The following is a 21,519-nucleotide window of genomic DNA, read 5'->3' on the forward strand; positions in this document are numbered from 1 at the left end:
AATGTTATGAGGAGGTCCCAATTGAATGCATTCTGCATGCAACAGTACGTCCTTTGTGAGGGTAGCTGCAGTATGTACTTAAATTAAAAAGAAGAATGATCCTATCTGGAACGCACTGAAGAATCTTTCAGCAAGAGAGTCAACCACTTTCTCTACTGCTGTTTTATTAGGTCAGTCTGAAATCAACTAATCCTGTTTACGGAAAAACATCGATTTTTAATTATGGAACTCAAAGCTCAAGGGAACTGGACGCACAGTTTTTTTTAAAAAATCCCAACATGTTGACACTTTACTTTCTCGTTCCTATTTAGTGTTGAAATACTTTCCTCCCAGAAGTCAGGTTTATTGTGCCAGCCTTTGTGCAACAGAAAGGCCCCCCCCCCCCCCCCCCCCCCCCAAGGTTACACAGAAAAACACACAATCACAACCAGATGTTGACTTGATCCTCAGAATAGGGCTGCTGCTGCTCTGGGACCAGTTAGTTGCTCATTGTGTGTTCAGCATCTTGTTGATATGTGACCTTAGCAGTGGTCCTAAATCAGTGCCTTGTTCGTAGAGACCCCATTCGTGGACTCCTACTCCACCTCCTACACAAAACCTACGAAAGCTTTGTTACAGCACAGGGCAGTTTTAGAGATCACTTGAGGAGCCATGAAGCATTTGTTCTTGGTGGTTTTGGGCTCGCTGCTGTCTCCTCAGCGGGCACACAGCAGGGCTAATTGCAAGCCAGTAACATCCAGCTTTTGTCAAGGTTTGGGCTACACCACGACCGCACATCCGACCGGAGCGCTGGGCTTTAACCTGCGGGAGACCGGGCAGATCGTGGAGGCCGCTTGCTCACCGAACGTGGCCGTGCTCATGTGTCGGGTCGTCGTGCCCGAATGTGGCTCGGAGGAGAACAGCCAGATGAAGCCGTGCAGAGCTCTCTGTGAGAAGGTCAAGACAGACTGCGACTCCGCCCTCAAGGCCAAGAGGCTGCTCTGGCCAACGAGGCTCCGATGTGAAACTTTACCACAGTCCAACTGTGTGCAGGTTAGTACCAACTGATGAGGATATCAACTCTTTGATACAATTTAGAGGCAAATATTGTACTTTTAACTTTGAAACATTTATCTGACAACTTTTGTTCCTTTTCAGGTCAAGATTTAAAATGTGAACCAAAAGAACAAACAGTTTAAAAGTATTTATGCATTCTTATGTATTAAACTAAGTACTGAAACAGAATATTAGCCCTACGTTGATGATATACTGCTTACATAAAAGCATCAATAATAATATTCCAGTAATGTAGAAGGACTACTGTATATATAAAACACTGAGAGAGGTCATTCTACTTCTACTTTGAGTTCATTTTGTTGCTCATACTTGTGCACTTTAAATTGAGTTGGATTTTGAATGAAGGGCTTTTACTTGTAATGGAGTAAAAGGTCTCAATACTTCTTCCACCAGTGGTTCCAGCGTTAGTGCTGAGGTCACAGAACAGAGGCATCTGAAATGATAATTTGGACATCACTGATTTATGCTTATTTTCTTTCAGGGTCAAGACACCAGTGTGCCTGAAACACCTCCTGCATCCTGCCAGACAATCACTGTCCCCATCTGCAGTGACCTGTCTTACACCGAGACCGTCCTGCCCAACGTCCTGGGCCACGCGACTCAGGAGGAGGCAGGAATGGCTCTACAAGTGTTTGCACCACTTATACAAGTCGGGTGCTCCACCCACCTGAAGCCTTTGTTGTGCTCCGTCTACACTCCCAAGTGTTTGTCGGGAACCCCTCGACCTCCCTGCAGAACGCAGTGCGAGCAGGCGAGGTCCGGCTGCGAATCGCTGATGAACAAGATCGGCTTACAGTGGCCAGAGGCCCTCAGGTGTGAGGCGTTTACCACGGAGTCCTGTGAACACGTGAGTCTGCTCTTCTCTGACTTTTGAGATGTTTATCAGGACTTTATGTGTCAGAAGCCACTAGGTGTGAAGAGTTTAAAAAAATATGACATGTATTTGAGCGTATTTCGAAAAACAAGTTACAAAGTGTCTCGTACAAAGCAACAATTTAAAAACCAGGAATATTAGCAAAAAGGTAAAATGGCACCTGAGTGCATTCTCACTGCTGACTCCTCTGGTTGTATAGAAGTCTATGAGAAAATGACTCTACTTCTCTCTTGATTTATTACCTCAGTAAACATTGTAAACATGAGTTTATGGTCTCAATCTCTAGTTTCAAGTCTTCTTCAATACAGCATGATGTTCATTTAGTACATTATGGTCCATTTAGAGTCAAACAGACCATAAAGCAGGGGATGCTTTAGGGCGGGGCTACACGGTGATTGACAGGTCTCTACCAGAGACGTACACGGCGTCTCTATGTCACTCCTGCTCAGTCCAAATATAGCAACTTCGGTTCATCGTTTACAAAAAAGCAAAGATGGCGACGGTCGTAATCTAAGATGGCGACAGCGAAATTACTAAACTAGAGGCTTCAAAACATCAGTCCACAAACCAATGAGTGACTCACCATGACTACGTCCACTCATATACAGTCTATGGGGTCAACCAGCTCCTCTCGTGTGACATTAAGACAGACAAAGTAACTTGCAAGTTTTCCAAAAAGACAAATCATCGTAGCATAAAGCCACTTTTTAAAAATGCACTACGAGCAGAAGGGGCAGGAGCGAGCAGCAAAAAGATATTCAGAATTCCCTGATTTGTGTTTCTGTTCTTTCAGGTTCAAGGCTTCGGTGTTATTCAAACATCCACTGCATCATGTCAGACAATCACAGTCCCTCTCTGCAGAGACCTGCCTTACACCGAGACCGTTCTGCCCAACATCCTGGGCCACAAAACTCAGGAGGACGCAGGCCTGGAAGTGCATCAGTTCGGTCCGCTTGTAAAAGTGGGGTGCTCCACTCATCTGAAGCCTTTCTTGTGCTCCGTCTACACTCCCGAGTGCGTGTCAGGAACACCTCGACTCCCTTGCAGAACGGTCTGCGAGCATGCGCGGTCCGGCTGTGAATCTCTGATGAACAAGTTTGGCTTCCAGTGGCCGGATTCCCTCAAGTGTGAAGCGTTGACCACGGAGTCCTGTGAACACGTACGTCTGTTTCGACTCCAGTATGAAAATGTTTACTACAAAGGCTGCTTTTGTATGTTATGCTAGGTCTTCTTAACATTTTGTGACTCATGGCCCACTTTTTATTGTTGCTAAATTTACAAATGTCAAACTAACAATAATACATTTGTTAGCTTAGTTTGCCCCACAGTCCAAACATTGTGCAATTACAGTATTTCACCAAAGGTGTCGCCGAAATACAAAAGATTTAAAAAAAAAAAGGCAGCACAAGCCTGTCCAATGGGAATTAGATTACGAGTGACAGCGTCCACGTGTGTCTTGTTCCAGTACGGCGTGGGCAGCAGCGGAGGGATCTGTGAGCCCATCACCATCCCGATGTGCCAGGGCCTGTCCTACAACCAGACCATCAGTCCAAATCTGCTGGGACACACGAGTCAAAGGGAAGCGGTGGGGAAGATGTCCTTTTTCAACTCGTTGGTACAAACGATGTGCTCGGTGGACATACGCCTGTTCGTGTGCATGGTGTACGCCCCCAAGTGTTTGGCGGGGGAAGTGCAGCGGCCCTGCAGGTCTTTCTGCGAGAGGGCCAAACAGGGCTGTGAGAGTTTGATGATGAGCTTTGGCGTTTCCTGGCCAGATGAGCTGCAGTGTAACTCGTTCCCAGAAGACAAATGTATATCGGTAAGAAAAGGAAAAGATAATTGGAAGAAGCTAACTAATGGAAATGATCAGATTCCTCTCAGATTCCTCTCTGCTTATCTATCTTCACATGACATCATGTTCTTTGTCTTTCACAGGAAGACAGCAGGCCTGAGGTAAGTGTTTATAAAAACAAATTAGTGTTGATTCTCAAAATATACCACTAGCCGCTAAAATGGTGAAATATAACAAGTTAACGCTTCATCCACAGCAAAGCACATTGCTATCAACAGATAAGAGACAACTTTGTTGGCTCATTCTCTGTATCCAGTATAGCATGAAAGCATGGTGGAATTAGCAACCAGGCTAGCTAACTAGCTAGCAGCTAAATGGTGAAATTTAACAAGTTAATGCTTCATCATCACGCTTATGTCACCGCGTAGGAAAGCACATTGCTATCAACAGATAAGAGACAACTTTTTTGGCTCATTTGTAGCATGAAAACATGTATCAGGCAAGTAAGTTGCTCGATTCTTCATCAGACTTTTATGCGTCCTTGTTTCCAACAGATGTTAAATGCTGAAGGACTTCTCGCTAAGCTGATCGCCGGGGGCTACTCTGTTCGTGGCAAAAGTCAGTTTGTTTCTTCTAATTTTAACGACACTATCTCATCATCTGAATATGAGAGGTTTTTTTCTTTATACTCCCCAATTTAGCGCTGAGTCTCAAGACAGCCCATCTGCTGTTGACTCTCATGGACGTATCCTTTGAAACTTCACTGCTGGTTCTGTTGATCTGCTCTGTGTTTACAGACATATTTAGTAATCACATCTGGAAGCGGACCATATGTCTCATTAGAAGGTACCAAACTCGTTCTGAATCCACTGGATGAAATATTTGACCTTTTGATTCTTCATGTAATAGAAGCAACAAGGTGTTGAGTTACATGCTTTCAGTTCATTTTAAGCTCTTTAACCAGCACTTTCAGGCAGACAAGACCGGAGACCTGAATGTGGTGGAGGTCTTCAAACTGGAGACCTACGTGGCTGTTCTCAGGAGGGAGTATGTGGAGAGCTACGAGATGAGGACCCCACCCTCCGTCACCCAAACCCAAATGAAAAAGGCTCTGTCTCTCCGTGGTAATACGTCTTGTTCTTTGAAGCAGCTGAGATGTTTCCTCAACATTATTTAAGGAGCGTCGAGTTCAATCAGTCTCCTTTCATTTGTGGATTTTCTCTTCATCCGTTATTGTCTTCATCGTGCAGAATTCGATTTAGAAGATAAAACCTTCAGAGTTCTGTGGCAAGAGAACCGCTCCAAAGACGGGATCAACTACGATGAGTTTGTGGCCGTCCTGACGAAACTTCAGATCCTCAAAGGTAATCTATTCATCCATCCATCCATCCATCTGTCATCTATCCATCCATCCACTTATCCATCTATTCATCCATCCATTCATCCATCTATCCATCCACCCACCCATCCATCTATCATCTATCCATCCATCCACTCATCCATCCATCCATCCATCTATCATCCATCCATCCATCCATTCATCCATCCATCCAGTTATCCATCTATTCATCCATCTATCTATCCATCCATCCACTTATTCCATCTATTCATCTATCCACTCATCCATCCATTCATCCATCCATCTATTCATCCATCCATCCATCCATCTATCATCTATTCATCCAGCCATCCATCCATCAAACGATCCATCAAACGATCCATCAAACGATCCATCAAACGATCCATCATTATCTTTAGCACTTCCTTAGGTATTTTAACCAAAGGACGATCTTTTTCCTGAACTAAGTATTTGATCTGATCAACTTTTATGATTTTACTGTTTTGTTTCTCGTCATCAAACATGATGAATTCATTCATGACTGTACATTAACAAGAGGAGACTTCTTGAGTTAATTATTGTTGTATGTCTTCATACAGCAGATTCTGCACATTTACACAAGTGTTTTAAACGTTTTGGTGACGTTAATATTTGCTTCCTGTGTCAGAGCGTTTCCAGGCTCATCTGCTGAGTTTGCCGTGTGACTGCCACGTCGCCAGCTTCTCTTTCAAGCAGGTGAGTTCAAATGTTTTCATATGTTCAGTAAGAAATGGTCTCGAATGCTGTTTATTCACCTGTACTAGAGGATAAAGATGTCAAGTACACAATAGTACCACTTAACTACTGAAAATAAATAAAGTTTCCCTTGAAGTGATATTAAAGAAATAATACATTTAAAGGACTATGACATACTAGTACTTGAGTATTTCTATTTTCTGCTTCTTAATACTTCTACATCTCAGAGGGAAGTATTGTCCTCTTTACTCCACTAAATCTATTTGATACTTACTGTTAGTTACTTTTTACATTAAAGAAAACATGATCAGTTCTATACTTCTAATCTACCCAGTAGTACACAAAGTATCTCAAACCGGGTCCACATTGAAGAACTACATTAAAATCCTCTCACTTGTATTTGTTAGTTATAAAAAAAAAAACGGAATATATTAAAACACTTTGAAAGAAGCCATTCTGCATAATGCGTACTTTAAGGACATTCAGCAGATAATACTTCTGTACTTTTACAGAAGTGAGTACAATTTTATATTCAGGACTTTCACTTGTGATGGAGTATTTTTACCACTGTGGTATTTCTACTTTTACTCAATTAAAGGATCCGAGTACCTCTTTCACCAAAATATGAAATATTTATACTACAAATATCTACAGAATGTTGTGCAGCATCTATATGTTTATATACTTACTGACATTAAGACAATTATTTTTTGTTACAAGTTTTCTAAAGTGTTATGTTTGAATATGCAAATTAGGCATTATGCAATGGTAACTGTTGGTGCATTTAGGAGAAATCTGCAGACGTAAAGAGACAAAGTAGTAGAATAAACAAATAAATGTGTATTTTGGATGTTTTCTTTCCACTAGTCTGAAAAAAGATTATTGAAGTGAAATAGCCCAAAGTCTCTAAATTGATCAGTGCATGAAAACCAGTGTTTTTTCTGTAGTTTCATAAGTCAATAAATAAACCATCTATATGAAAAAACTACAAGTTAAAGCCTATTTTTACACTTCTGTGACTTAAATACTAAATGACTAAATATTTTCTCATTTAATTAAAAACTTTTGTGTAAAATTAACATTTGCATATTTAAAGTGAAATTAATTCATTTTTTTTCAGTTCATGACATCAGCGATAATCTGAAGATCAAACCGGAGGAGAGAAATCAGAAGTGAATGTGTTTAGAGCTGTAAGGACCACATACATATGTGGTTATTAAGGATCATCTTCATCATCCTCATTCTTAAAGTTCAGGAGCATTTATCGTCGATGTCTGAAGTTCATATTTAGTCCGTTTTTATGTGTGTGCTTGTGTATGTTCAGATCACATATATATGACTTCTGTAAAACTGTTTCCTCTCACTGACATTAAACATTCTGAGATGAAATGATCATGAAGCTTCTTCTACATGTTTTGCTTTATTATTCTTTGACCAACAAATTGGATGAAATTACACATAATTATGACGGTCTATTGCATCCGTTTTTTGATTGAAAGCATTGAAGTTAAATGAAATACAAAAAGTAACATGAAACTGGATTAAAGACTGACACGCAGGTGAGTTTAAGTAGGCTAAGTGTACATCGTAAATTATCCGTATACTGGAGTCAAACAGTGGGTTTTATACCTGGTTACATGTACATCATTTACTTATTTCAATGTAGTTCAAGCAAGATAAAACTGAATGTTTGGAAGTGAATGTGTAGTCTTCAAACAGTTCAAATCAGTGTTTTAAACAGCCGTCAGGCATCCAGTGCATTATGGGAGACTGAGTCCTGTAGGGTTTGGGGCTATGATGATACCATGAGACGATACAGTCTTTGATATACTGCTTTGATATACTGCTCATCATAAATATATATATATATATATACATACACTTGGGATGTGGTACATCCCAAGTCTCTTATTTGTCATTTCCTCAACTTCCGGTTCGCTTGAACCGGAAGTTGTTCTGCGCCGCCATATTGACGGCCGTCGCAAAGCTCTTATTTAGCTCGGAGGAGCGAGGATACTACTGTTGCTATGACTACATTACTTAGTTACTTTTATTGAGGACAGCAGTTAACCTGACAGGAAGTACTTTGGAGGTTAGACACAAAGTTTAACAGACACGGTTTTAATCATTCTGCATCTGAGTTCAAGAATACAAACAAACAAAAACACTATTGTCAGAGGGAGTAAACAAAGGAGCCAGCCTGTGGTGGACATGTTTATTCATTGCATACATGCAGCTCTATGGGCTAACCCAGAACACAGGGGGTTGTCATTGGTACAGAGGGTATTATAGTGGTATTAGTTTGTTACAGTACACATGACTTTGTTTTAAAAAAAGAAGGAATGTGAAAGTGACATTTAAATCCTGTTTTTACAACAATGATTAAGAAATACACAATGAAAGTTTATGAGAAGATTTAAAGGGCCGGCGTGTCCCGTCTGATTGGTTTCTTCTTCTTCATATGCTCATGGTGACCTGGATAAACTAGAGAGACATATATCCAGTGTTAGTGTACAACTCTCTTATCATACATCAGTCATCTAGCAGCAAGGTGATCAACTGGAGTCATAGAAAACAACAGTTATTTCCAGTTTCAGAGATGCATTTTCAAGATATGAAGAAAGACCCAACAGAGTTAAATAACTGTGTAGCTGCTTAACGTATCCTCACACAACGGTTCGTATGATATCTAAAGTTACTCCTCATTTTTAGTGCGTTTTCCAACTGAAGCCAGCAACACAATGTGTCAATTTCTGCTCGTTACATTACATTTTTCTTTCTAACTTTCGTCTTTACGTGAAATAGTTGGTTTTGTTTAGGAAAAGATGGTCAAATACTTAGTTATGTTTAGCCAACAAATCCACTTAGTTAAAGTACACAAGTTACGTGACAAATAAATCAACGTTGACTTCTCGTTTCACGGGGAACAAACTGCGCTCTCCTGGCTAAAGGTTCACTGTTAGTTGGACCCATCTGCCTCGTGTCTTTTGCGGTCTTTAGACTTCCTCGTTGTGGATTACAAACAAAGTGATTTTGTGGGACATTACAGCACGTTATTTTGTCGCTGGATGAGTCCAGCCTCAGATGCTTGATACATCTTTGTAAAGTCACAAAACAAAGTCGTAAATATTTAGAAGAAGCAGCCAGTTCCTCCTGTGCAGTTATGATGGACTCAGCTGTGCTTGATAGGAGGAGAGACAATGAAGCTTTAGTAAATGAAAAGTAGTGAAAACTTACATCATCATACTGAAATGTGGCCGCTCCAGTTTGTCTTTGGTCTCTTCTTCTGAATTGATCTGAAAAACAAGATTAAAAACTGTCGACTTGATGAACTTTTTGAATACTTTCATTGTTCCTTACTGAGCATTTGTTCATGAAACGAACAAATGCTGACGGTCTCAGATTTCATGCGTTGTTGTAGTTTTTCCCGCCCACTCACCAGTCAGGGCTCGGAGTTTTGTGCAACAGCCCACGAAGTCGTCGAACGCGATTCTGCCTCCGCAGCTGTGGCGCTTCATGACGATGTTCATGGCCTGAGGGCTCAGATTAAAACCTGCACAGGAACACGGAAAAGAAATGACGTTAACGTTGTGCACTGAGAGCAATGAGCTAATATCTGGTTTTACTCTGCTAACCTTGGCAGCTACACAGCACATATTACATGCTGATGAAGGCGAGACACTACAGCTACAAAATGTGTTTTTACATGCACTGGTCTACTTAAAGATGTTGGTCTATTTCACTTCTTTCAGACTAGAGGAAAGAAAACATTTATTTTACAACATGAAACCCGTTTCCTTATTAGATTTGAGAGATTTAGGGCGAATTAAAGTTTGCCAGTACCCATAGAGTTTAAGGCATGCTGCAGCTCATTGCCCTCCACCGTCCCACTGCGGTCCCGGTCGTAGGACATGAAGGTGGACTTCCAGCCGTTCAGAACCTGCCACAGTTCCTTGAACTCGTTGAAGCCCAAGCTGTTGGAAAGGTCCCTCTGAGACAACACAGTCGGTCAAGGACACAACACAAACTCCTCCAGTTGTATTTGTACCACTCAAACAAGATATCATCATCAGAGCAAATGTGTAGCTACTCACTGACAATCTTACCAAGGGGATAACTATGTGATAAGAAGCTAGATTACACACATACACACTAGTGTTTACTCTACTGGTGGTATTTAAAGAAATTAAATGTATTCTACTGATTTGCATAGGCAGGAAATGTTACGAGACATGCACAAATATCAAACTAAGCTGATTTAATTTCATCAAGTGCACAATCAAAAATGAAGCAAATTTAAAGATGCATACTTGTTTCTTTAAGAGTGCTTCATTGTGTCACAATTAAAGTGTGAACAGCTTAATAACACGGACTGTATTTAAGAAGTGTGGATGTAGTCATCGGTTAGCTTCGAGTTCATGCTGTATTGAAGAAGACTTGAAACTAGAGATTGAGACCATAAACTCATGTTTACAATGTTTACTGAGGTAATAAATCAAGAGAGAAGTAGAGTCATTTTCTCATAGACTTCTATACAACCAGAGGAGGCGCCCCCTGGTGGACACTAGAGAGAATGCAGGTTTAACACATGAAGCATCGACTTCACTCGGTTGCCGTCTGCTTAATAACAAAAGGAAACTCGGATGTTGCACCTTTAACCGGGCTTGCTGGGGTTTTGAATATGCACACAGGTGTTACTAATATTTAACTGCTACTTGTTCTATTCAAGTGTCCCCAGTGACGGTGACAGTGAGTGTACAGCCAGCATGTACAACACCAGGAACCTGAAACCAAAGCAGCCATCATTCATTTCATGTTGACGCCTGTGCTGTCTGTCTACTGTCTTCAGTGAAAACAAAGGCCTGTTGGCCGATGGGTGAAGGATACATCCAGCATGCTGACCATCAGTCTGCAGGTCTCCATGCTGAAGGCTGTAAAAAACAAAAACAAACAGATTGTGAACACAAATCTAAAAACACTGGCCCAATCACACTGTCAAAGGAGGGTCTAAGGAGTCTCTCTCACGGACATTTGAAACCCTTTATGAACCCTTTCTGTAAGTCTGTATTTCTGCAGACTCTGCCAAAGGGAAATGCCCACAATTCATAGCAATGAGCACTGAACACAGTGGAAGCCGTGAGGAAAAAAAAAAAGGTAAACAAAGAGAACGACACACGTGTGTTCAGCCTGGCATGTTACATTTAACAAAAAACATTACGGATTAAAGATGGAACATAAAAACACATGAAAAGCAGAGATTCTAAAATGCTTCATTCATTAACCATTTCTTTTCATTTTGTTATTGAAGCTGTTCTGACTCTCATCTCGTGAGGAAAAGCCTGGAAGACGTTCAAAACAGGAAGTCAAAAATATTAAATAAATACCCACAATTGTACATCACATGATATGGTGTTAGGGTAACTAACTGACTCCTTAGCTAGCTGGCTAGCAAGCAATGTAATGTAACGGTCTGTCTGTTTTATAGCCACTCACTCGGTCCAGACAGCATGCTGAAGTATTTATATATTTATTCTAATTTGTGTAAGAAAGCATCATATTGATTAAATATTTAATTGTAGTTTAAACATTTAATTAGAAATTAATTAAATGTAGATTTGTTTAAATTGTGCCACAGAGCTCTGCTGCTGCTTTTAACTCATTTTTAGTTTAGTTTATTGATTTTGCACAATTTAAACAATAAAGTAAAAATGAACAAACATAACAGAGATAAATAATATCACAGAGCAGGAAGAGGCAAAAAGCCAACTGGGCATATTTGAAGCCTCCACATTTATAATATTAAAATGTCACAATATTACAGAGAATATGAAATGAATATGCATAAGATATGACTACGTGCAATATTATTGACAAAATGTTTTTACAAGATATGAAATATGATATCAATACACTACAAACAAAAGAAAATGTAATTGTGTCAAGTGTGTGTGTGTGTGTGTGTGTGTGTGTGTGTGTGTGTGTGTGTGTGTGTGTGTGAAACAAAATTTTAGTTTCCCTTAACTCTGATTTATCAAATCTTCAACCCAGCATGAAAGTGTCTTTATGCACTATTTGATGCGTTCAATGGCTGGGTGGGCCACTGTATACAGCAGCATCAGGTTAATACGTGTCTCAGACTCACAGAGCGTTTGTGCTTTGAGTGATATTTAATATAAACATTCTTACGTTTGTATGTGCCCGAGATGCCGGATTGTGTGAGGCAGCGCTGCAGCTCGTCAGCTGAGATCTGTGCATCCTGTCACATGTTTTTAAGAAAACAGAAGGAAGGACAATACACTTGAGTACAGTTAGATACAAAAAAAGATCAATCTGCAGAGCTCGAGAAACATCAGTATTGTTACCTGTCCAGCTACAGCGGAAAAATACCCGTAGAGAGGATCCTGCTGCAGCATCTGCAAGAGAGTTAGGTCGAGTGTTAGTGACGGGTTAGTGGTAGATGATCGGCTTGTTGTCCTCACTTCAAGTGTGTAAAACACAGGACAGGAAATCAATCCTGACTTCAGGCTCCAACAGGTTTTTAAGAACGTACCCCCCGAGCTGCTGGAGGCCAAGATCACAGCCAGCGAAAGACATGTGAAGTCTTGAATATAGCATATACAATATACCTGTGGTGGAATGTCGCTATGTACATTCACTCAAGTACTTCAGTACAACAATGTGATGTACTTAACGTGAGCATTTCCATTTTATGTAACTTCACGCTTCTACTTTTACTCCACTAGATTTATCCGACAGCTAGTTCTTAAGCTTATCTTTCAAAAAGCTTCTAGAATATGATGCATTGCTGTAGATCAACAGTATAAAGAAGGAGTTCAAACAAATACAGCAGTAAAATGCAACATTAGTAACATTAATCCAGAAACATAATGGTAACACACAGACTGGGAACATTTTACTGATCAATCAACACTTTTACATTTAAAACTTAAGGTACATTTAGCTAATAATATCTATTTACTTTTACCGAAGTAAGGGTTTGAATGCATACTTTAAAGTATTTTAAGTACATATTACTTCTACTTAAGTGAGGTTTTGAATGCAGGACTTTTACTTGCAGCGGAGTACTTTCACAGTGTGGTATTTCTACTTTTACTTTAGGATTTGAACACTACTAAATATACTCCTGCACACTGTCTCATTGCACCATCACCTGATGAAGGTCGAACGACTGAAAATGTCAAATAAACGTGAGTTTACGTGATGAAACGATGTTGAGGAAGCTCTTTTTCTGCCCTTTTGTAATCGTGTTTTAACATCTTTCCTGTTAACTAACTGGGACCAACGTCTGTTGTTTGTGCAGCATTAGAGTCCTTTAACTTATCTCAAACCTCATAAATGTTGTCTCATCAGAACAAAAGTCTTCCTCACTCATAGATAATCAACAGCTGCCTGTACACGTTACACGTTACATGTTACATGTTACATAGTTCACCAGCGCTGACTCAGAGAAGAGGCTGGCAATGATTATCAAGTGAGAGGGTGTTCCTCACTCTGGGCTCATAGAGAACAAACCCAACCCTTCCTCAACCCACTCCTATTGTAATTGAACCGTCTCTCGCACGCACGCAATAACTACAATACAATATTATTCTGAAATGGGTCATTCTGCATAATGACTACTTTTTTACTGTTTCTACTTTAGGAATAAGATGACTTATACTTATACTTTTACTTGAGTAACATTTTGAATGCATTTGACATGTAACAGAGTATTTGTACACTGCAGTAATGCTAAAAAATATCTGAATACTTCTTTCACCAGCTGGTAACATGTTTAAAAAGCTTGACATAAAAATGTGGAAGCAGTTAAAGAACACGTCAGCAGATATCTAGCACGCGCTCACACATTTCATTGATGAATTCCCATTATACACCTTTACACAGAGAATACACCTGCAGCTTTCTGCATTTGTTTGTGAGCTAAAGCCCCGATGAGAGATATCCAGACCGACTTCCGCATTCTGTAGACAGGATGTCTCTGACGGGACGGTGGTCGTATTCAGCTTTAAACCGATAATCAATGACATTTAAACGCTTTCTTACCGCGTGTCCACCGGGTGCAGCACCGTATCCTGGATATGCCATAACTAAATATATTGTAACTACAGTGAAACAAGATAAAATACCGCGCTTACACCTCCTTTACTCCAGAGGGTGTGTCTGCTGCACGTAGAAAACACAAACGCCCCCAAAAAGCAGAAGAGTTCGATAATAACGTTTTGTAAATTATCCTGGAACAACGAAGCGGGTCCGAACGTGAATATAAGCCGGAGAGAAGCGACCAGACTCCGGGAGGTAAACAGCCACAAAATGTAGCTCTTTGAGATGGTTGGTGAATGTCCCGTTTCCTTTACTGCTGCATTCTGATTGGCAGTGAGTGACCTCGTGACCTGGGATCGACCAATCAGATCAAAGCTGGCTCCAACAGCGTTTTTGCGACAATGAAAAACAAAGAAGGACAAAATGAAAACCGATCCGACACTACAGCTGCAGTATTCAGATACTTTACTACAAAGAATACTCTGTTACAAGTATTTAAAATGTTACTACACTTAAAGTGTTAGCAGGAAAAGTATTTAAAGTACAAAAATGTCCCCTGTGACTGTTCTACTATAATATATTAGATTATTATTACTAATATAAAAGTAGGATATTACTGTTGTAGTTGGTTGAGGTGGAGTTCATTTTAAACTATCTATGATGATTATTTTCATCATAGATTAATCTGATGATTATTTTCTCCATAAAGCGAGGGATTATTATCACTATAGTATAGTTATAGTTATTTAATTTGTAAAAATTATGAAAATAGTGCCCAAAAGAGAAAACTTCACAATGTCCAAACCTCAACATTATTACTAATATATTGACATAATTAACATTATTACTAGTACATTAGCATTTTTAACAATATGGAACCAGCAAATGATGAAGAACAATTATCAAAACGGTTTCCAATTTATTTTCTGTTGATCAACTTATTGATTAATCGACTAATAATTTGAGTCGTACTAATAGTTTAAATTACAACAAAACATATTTTATAAGCTATTCATAAATGTAGTGGAATCAAAACTCCAATATTTCCCTCTGATGTAGTGAAGTAAAAGTAGAAAGTAGCATAAAAGTACAACTGCTCAGTTAGAAGTCAATGGCAGTAGAAGTGAATATACCACATTCATGAATCTAAAACACTTCAGCTTGCTCTGAAATAATGTGAAATAAATATTGTTTAATGGAAAACATGATCCTTTAATAGAAGGCATTACATCATAATGGAGGCGAGATGCCCAATCAGCTTGTTCTCTAAAGTGGCTCATACCGTCAGTCCTGCTGCGTCCAGAGAAAACCCATCTGTGGCTGAGAGGAAGAGGAGAGGAGGAAGACTTCAGTAGATTTCTCCTCTCTGACCACAAACACTGGTGGACGGCTGCGATGGACAGACTGAACCCGGACTGGTGGGTTTGGTCGGCCAGACCTCCACCGTGTCTCCTTTCTCAGCACTCAGGGAGCCTTCTCATGCTAAGGGAGGAAGAGGAGGAGGAAGAGGAGGCAGGAGAGCATCATGCTGCTTGCTGCTGCTCGACAGGTAAGATAAGATACGATAAGATCAAATAAGATACGATACAATAAGATACGACAATATAAGTGAGATAAGTTAAGTTAACATAAGATAAGATGATACGATAAGATAACATAAGATAAGACCAGATGAAATGGTATTCATTTACTTAAAAACAATAAGTTGCTGCAGTAGTTAAATCAGAAAAACATTTTCATACAACTGGAAAACAATAAACAAAACAAATTATATAAATAACAAACAGTCAAGCCACTTTTGTCATATATTGTACGTTCTACTGGGAGGACTGTATTCAGTTTTTTTGCACCGCATAAATAAAGTGAACTACAAATGACTTTAAAACTTGAACATCTCATCTCTTTGGATGAATTTAAACATTTGATTTGTTTCCTAAAGATGTCTGTTATTGTTTCAAAATGAGTATTTAAGGATTCAAGGATCATTTATTGTCTTTATGCAACACGGGGATGCACAACGACATTCAGTTGTAGCTCATTTGTAACACAACAAACACATGACAAACAATATGTAGTGTGTTTCCACACGGTGTGTTTGTGTGTGAACGTGTTTTGATGTGCGCCTCATATCTCTTATTTCTGTTTGCTTAAGAACGACATCATGATTTCAATTAGACCACCTGATTAAATTACGAAATGATTTTGTTGATCCTGTCGGTGTCATCAACTCACTGGGTGAGCATGCACACACCCCGCTAAGTGTGCATGCTTGTTGTGTGTGTGTGTGTGTGTGTGTGTGTGTGTGTGTGTGTGTGTGTGTGTGTGTGTGTGTGTGTGTGTGTGTGTGCCAGTACAAGCAGCTGACTGGTGACATTCCTGGTCCAAACCCAGCAGGTCTCACCAGCGGGTCCAGGAAACAGACGGATCAGACATATGACTCAGTCGTGACCTCTCGAAGCCAAATCCCTGCATTAAGCAGCCATGTGTGTTATTAATAAAATGCATCTTTATGGAAATGCTTTTCTAAATTCTGAAGGTATAAAATAAAAGCATGTTGATCCACCAGGTTGACTGGGAGTACATCTGCTCGTTTCTTTTGTTCATGGATAGTTTATAGAGAAAAAAGACAAAAAATAAAATACAATGTTTAAACAAAGATCATTAGAGTACAACTATCAGCAAAGACAACGGAGTCAATGTACTGTTTGTAAAGAAGTTTGGCTTTTTACAGGTAAATATGCATATAAGTATATGAAATTAAGAAAAATATTAATAATAAACAATTGAAAATTAAAAATGTGTGTTACATGCCAAACAGTAAACTGCTCATTAAGAGCCCAGTTCGATCCCTCAAAAAGACAAACTCATCACCATCCTTTCATCTCTATTTGTTTTTTGTTAAAGTCAGTATCAATCTATAACATAACGATTATTCTATAAACTGTTCAATTAAATAAAAATAATCTTATTTTATTTGGTGATTTGTGTCCAATGTCAAGTCTCCATTTGATCATGTGACAATATATATGGTAGTTAATTCCCTTTGACCTTTTCTATTTCCCCAAGTAACTCATTTAACAATAAAATCCAACATATTGTTTTTTGTTTGTCTTTATACGCCAAATAGTGTGTGTTTGTGTGCGTCATGCGCTTAACTAGCGTGTCAGGGCTTTGACGGGCTCTCGGGCCGGTCAAATGGTTTGCACTGGGTCCCATTAGTAAATGCATTCACATGCTTCCAGAATAATGTAAGATATTCATTAAATTGGCTGTTGATAAAGAAGCTTAACAGTCTAAACAGTCACAAAAGAAACTTTTCTGTTTAAAATATGTCTTAAATTGGTCAAATCTATGAACCAGCTTGAAAGAAATGTTGTTTGTTTATCCGATAACTTCTCCTCCCCTGTATCCGCCAGGTTACCATGATCAGTCAGTCGGTCAGGCCGCCGATGCTCAGTGGTCCACCTCCCAACCGCCCATCCTCTCAGGGATCCCCAGCAGCTCTGGACCGGCTGGGCGAGGTCCTGGTGCTCCTCCCTCACTGCAGCCAGAAACAGCGATGGATGCCGGTGGTGGTCATTTCAATGGTGGTCGTTGCTGGGAGGGTCCGAGGATGGAGACCCAGGTGTGCGTCTGTGTTTGTGGGCAGAGGGAAGCAGGAGGTTTGGGTCCCTGCTGGCCTGGATCTCCATACGTCTACGGAGGTGAGTGTCCACCTGACGTTTTCTCTTCGGGTTTTAAATAAAATGCTTTCTTTCAATTTTTTTAAATATTTAGTTATTCATGGTAAAAGGGGGATTAACATGATCCATCATTCATCCACACATGCATTTTTGCATTATTGTAAAAGAGCTGTTCATTTTGTTTAACAAAACTAACCTGTAAGTCTTCAATTGATCGTCTTCATTTTTAGGTCTTGACATGTTTTATAGATAAGAGGTCAGTTAATCATAGCTATGAAATAAAATGCTGCTGTTTCATGAGATTGAATTACGCTACACTAAAAGAAAAATGTGAATTTTAAGATACAAAATGGTGAGGTAGAGTTATACATTGAATTAGCATATAGACATTTTTGACAGCAGGAACGTCAAGGGTTCTGTTTTAAACTTCTCACACAGCTTTGGGGAAGAGTTCCAAAAACTGAATTTGGCCTCTGCTCCCGAGGTTATTCTAAATATAAGTTTCAGGTGATTTCACAGCCAAACGATGCAGAACAAAATGTATTAATGATAAATGAAACAGGACTATAGAAAAATAAAGGATCACAATGCTCGATGTGGAGCAACCTGAATAATTATGAAGTGGTTAAATGTTCTGGACGCTGTTTTGGTTCTTGTGTCCTGGACTCATGAACATGAAAGACGATATCAAAGGCTGTCTGACTCGTCTCACAACCGCCTTCCACACATAAAAAAAAATATTCAAAATTATTTTTATTACTGGAGATTAAAAATCAAATCAAATCAAATCCAAATCAAATCAAATCAAATCAACGTTTGTTTTTAGTCCTGTTATGTGAAAAATCAAATAATAGCGGAGTATCAAAGCCTGACAAGGTTCGTTAAAGTTTAGGTTATGAGAAGTTTTACAGGTTGTTAATATTAAGACTTCACAGGCTTCATTATTGTAGTGCAATCACAGACATTTAGGAGCTGCTGTGGACACAATATTCTTTTAAAAATGAATATTTGTTAAGTATTTTTAAGAACATCGTCAGTCGCAAGTTTGGTGAGAAGATGTAGGATGTTCCTGTTTGTCTGAGGGGAACCAGTTTGACTCACCAACGTTTTATTTTATGGGTCGAGGGCGGATGGCAAAGTTCCAAATTGTTACACAGTGTTGGGAATGTAAAGGAGCGTGTTTGGGTTATCAGCATCTAAGAAACTAAATTATTGACATCAATAGAATTATTAATGTCAGTAACAATTATTAACGATTATTAATAATAACGGGGCACCACCCTGCGAACAGGGACCGATAACCAAACGATAAACTAAGTCTCATAATTAGTGTTCACTCACAAAGTCAATAGTCTGAGTACTATTACACATTCAGAGTGAAAGTGAAGGTTTAAGTTCGAGCACAGACCACATATACAGCTATTATCACAATACACATGCACAAAGTAATCACAGACAGCTGCTCTTTAAAATATAACAGAGTTTATTACGTTCTAATACTAATGATCTAGTCAACTAATATCTAAACTAACAACAACTATACATTCATGAGCACGCTATCTAAAATCAACAGACTATTGAAAAGAGGAGGGGAAGTGTGTGTGTACATGTAGTGTGTGTGTGTGTGTGTGTGTACGTGTGCGTAGGGGGAGGAGCGAGGGAACAGCGCAGCGACGTATGACGTAGTTGTAACCTGGTGACGTCTCTCATGCGCGAGACCCAAAATGGCGGATAGCCAACAGGAGACCCGGCGTCTAGTGCCGGTAGCCGTTTAGCATGTAGCTACATTAGCTATATGTGTGTGTATTAGTAAAAGAGAAGGGAAAGGAACAAAACAAAATGAAATAAAACAAAAGATTAAGATCCTCTGCGCCGCGCGGGAGTACGGTAAACTGTTCTCCCAGCCAGAGGAGCAAGAACCGGGCTACTGTCACAGACGCGGTTCCGACCTCTGACCTGAGACGCAGTCCCCGACCTCACTGCGGCTGTCTCGGACACGAATCACAGTAGCATGGAATACACGCTAACTTCTACACAACACTAGCAATTTCAGGGCTCGCCAGTGTCGGTGATCATAAACATAAAGCATACACCACGTTATACCAATGAACAGTACTTTAAGCACACAGACAAGATAAAATAAACACAAATGAAACTCTCTCTAACTCTGCCCAGACTCTATTTCGCCTTACGGTACGATGCGATCGTGGTGATTGAGGGGAGTCCTTCTGAGCTTCGGTGGGCTCAGGCAGCGCGGCTTTCTTCAGAGTTGGGGGTTTGGTGCTCATCAAACTACAATCAGGATGAAACCTTTGCTTGCAAAAGGCAAGGCCTGACTCTCTCTTTGTTCCACAGCACATGTCGAAGCCATATAGTCAGATCCCAACAACAGTCTAATTAATCAATTCACCTTGGCAGGATGTTGTTGGTGCAGCACAACTCAGTACCTCTGGCCTCCACTTTCTTTCTGCACTTTTAATCTCTAAACTCTGATAAAATAACCCATTGGTAATCTGTAATCTAGTGTTCCATTACTACAGAGAGACCCAAATTCAAGTGCCGTCTTGTGTTTGCTTCTTGCAGTGAGGAGGAACTTGGTGGTTGGAGTGGAGGTGGTGGAGGAGGTCGCTGTTGAAGACACTCTCGAAGTAATGTAAGTACTGTACGAATTATTATGACAGTTATGCTAATCGTACCACTAATGCAATTGTTTGAACTTTGATTTATTCTACACCGTACTACCTTTTGTCTAACACAGAGTTACAGTGTGATTCACAGCAACACAATCATGCATGTTTGGTTAAAAAAGAAAAAAAACATGGTTGCATGTCTTTTCTCTTCTCAGAACAGAGGACATATACACGGATGATCTGCTGGATGCTGAGCTGCTGCAAGACGCCCAGATGTACCCCACATGAGTCCTGAGTAACTTTCACCCTGTCCTGTTTAGACTGCATACACTGTAAACATCTTTTATTTACATATTTGTCAAATTTGTTTGTATTTAATCTTTTTACAATATCATTATTGTTGTGTAGGTGTGTCTTTGACATGGTGTGTATTTTTTTTATTTTAAATAAAGCAAACTGTCATTAATAAGAGTTACAACAGAAAACGAAACTATTAAAAAAATACTTGTTATTATGAATGTTTTAATTTTTTTAAATGGAAATGTAATATAATACAATATAATGTAATATAATATAATACAATATAATTAGTGCTGGGACGCAAGGAAAGGACCCAAGTGAGGGAAACGGGGATGCAATTAAGAGACTTGAGAAGTACCCTATGAGTTTTGGGTCGGCCGTTAATTTGGCGGAGCAGAACAACTTCCGGTTCAAGTGAGGATCGGCGAAATGACAAATAACAACTTCCGGTTCAAGCGAACCTCAAGAATCGAGGAAATGACAATTAAGAGACTTGGGGTACTTCTCAAGTCTCTTAAGTGTCATTTCCTCGCTCCTCGATCCTCGCTTGAACCGGAAGTTGTTTCTGCGCCGCCATATTGACGGCCGTCCCAAAGCTCTAATGTAGCTCGGAGGAGCGAGGAGAGACCTCGGGGGAGCCATGAGAGGAACCACGAGAACAGACTTCCAGGAAGAGTTTTAACGGCCGACACGCCCCCTCGTTGTTCATCTGTTATGTGATTGGACGCTGCAGCCGATCGGACTGACTGACTGGAGTTTAACGCCAGAGTGAAGACAGATCAGATTAAACTCTAGTTTATATTTGATTAGTTTTCTGATTCACCATCTGGTTTAAATAAATGTTCATTGTAGTCTGAACAACAAAAGGACCACAAACAACTTTCTTAATTTATTAGAAAGATTTGTGTTTTCATGATCTGATGTTTCCCTCAATAACTTTTATTATGGAAACAATTAAAGTCAGAGAGAGCTGGAGAGACGAAACACTTTTTATACGTATGAAGTGTTTCGTCTCTCCAGCTCTCTCTGACTTTAATTGTATAAAATTG

At 39.7% G+C, this 21,519-nt stretch overlaps 2 protein-coding genes across 2 annotated transcripts; one reads left to right on the plus strand and one right to left on the minus strand.

Annotated features, from left to right (window-relative positions):
- Positions 1 to 568: 568 nt before the first annotated feature.
- Positions 569 to 7,170, plus strand: LOC142938023 (uncharacterized). Its single transcript, XM_076081212.1, has 11 exons — positions 569 to 1,032; positions 1,538 to 1,903; positions 2,724 to 3,089; positions 3,396 to 3,749; positions 3,866 to 3,883; positions 4,277 to 4,340; positions 4,424 to 4,467; positions 4,696 to 4,846; positions 4,973 to 5,086; positions 5,729 to 5,796; positions 6,917 to 7,170. Exons 1-11 carry the CDS (start codon positions 652 to 654, stop codon positions 6,938 to 6,940), a joined length of 1,950 nt encoding a protein of 649 aa, XP_075937327.1. The 5' UTR covers positions 569 to 651; the 3' UTR covers positions 6,941 to 7,170.
- An 827-nt stretch (positions 7,171 to 7,997) lies between these two features.
- Positions 7,998 to 14,177, minus strand: sri (sorcin). Its single transcript, XM_076081213.1, has 8 exons — positions 13,861 to 14,177; positions 12,159 to 12,209; positions 11,983 to 12,052; positions 10,684 to 10,727; positions 9,640 to 9,787; positions 9,236 to 9,349; positions 9,034 to 9,092; positions 7,998 to 8,280 (listed from the first exon to the last, which is right to left on the minus strand). The coding sequence occupies exons 1-8, from the start codon at positions 13,900 to 13,902 to the stop codon at positions 8,254 to 8,256; spliced, it is 555 nt and encodes a 184-aa protein (XP_075937328.1). The 5' UTR covers positions 13,903 to 14,177; the 3' UTR covers positions 7,998 to 8,253.
- Between the last annotated feature and the right edge of the window lie 7,342 nt (positions 14,178 to 21,519).

Source organism: Anarhichas minor, unplaced genomic scaffold (genome assembly GCF_050575085.1).
Source record: "Anarhichas minor isolate MPS153535 unplaced genomic scaffold, ASM5057508v1 ptg000079l, whole genome shotgun sequence".
Taxonomy (NCBI): domain Eukaryota; kingdom Metazoa; phylum Chordata; class Actinopteri; order Perciformes; family Anarhichadidae; genus Anarhichas; species Anarhichas minor.

Excerpts from the sequence above, each read along its gene's own strand:
- sri (XM_076081213.1), bottom strand. The coding sequence starts at position 13,902 with ATGGCATATCCAGGATACGGTGCTGCACCCGGTGGACACGCG. Across the intron at positions 9,788-10,683 it reads TGATGGTCAGCATGCTGGAT|AGGGACCTTTCCAACAGCTT; the intron begins GTATCCTTCACC and ends GTGTTGTCTCAG. Across the intron at positions 8,281-9,033 it reads CCACATTTCAGTATGATGAT|TTTATCCAGGTCACCATGAG; the intron begins GTAAGTTTTCAC and ends ATGTCTCTCTAG.
- LOC142938023 (XM_076081212.1), top strand. The coding sequence starts at position 652 with ATGAAGCATTTGTTCTTGGTGGTTTTGGGCTCGCTGCTGTCTCCTCAG. Across the intron at positions 1,904-2,723 it reads CCACGGAGTCCTGTGAACAC|GTTCAAGGCTTCGGTGTTAT; the intron begins GTGAGTCTGCTC and ends CTGTTCTTTCAG. Across the intron at positions 4,468-4,695 it reads TGCTGTTGACTCTCATGGAC|GCAGACAAGACCGGAGACCT; the intron begins GTATCCTTTGAA and ends CAGCACTTTCAG.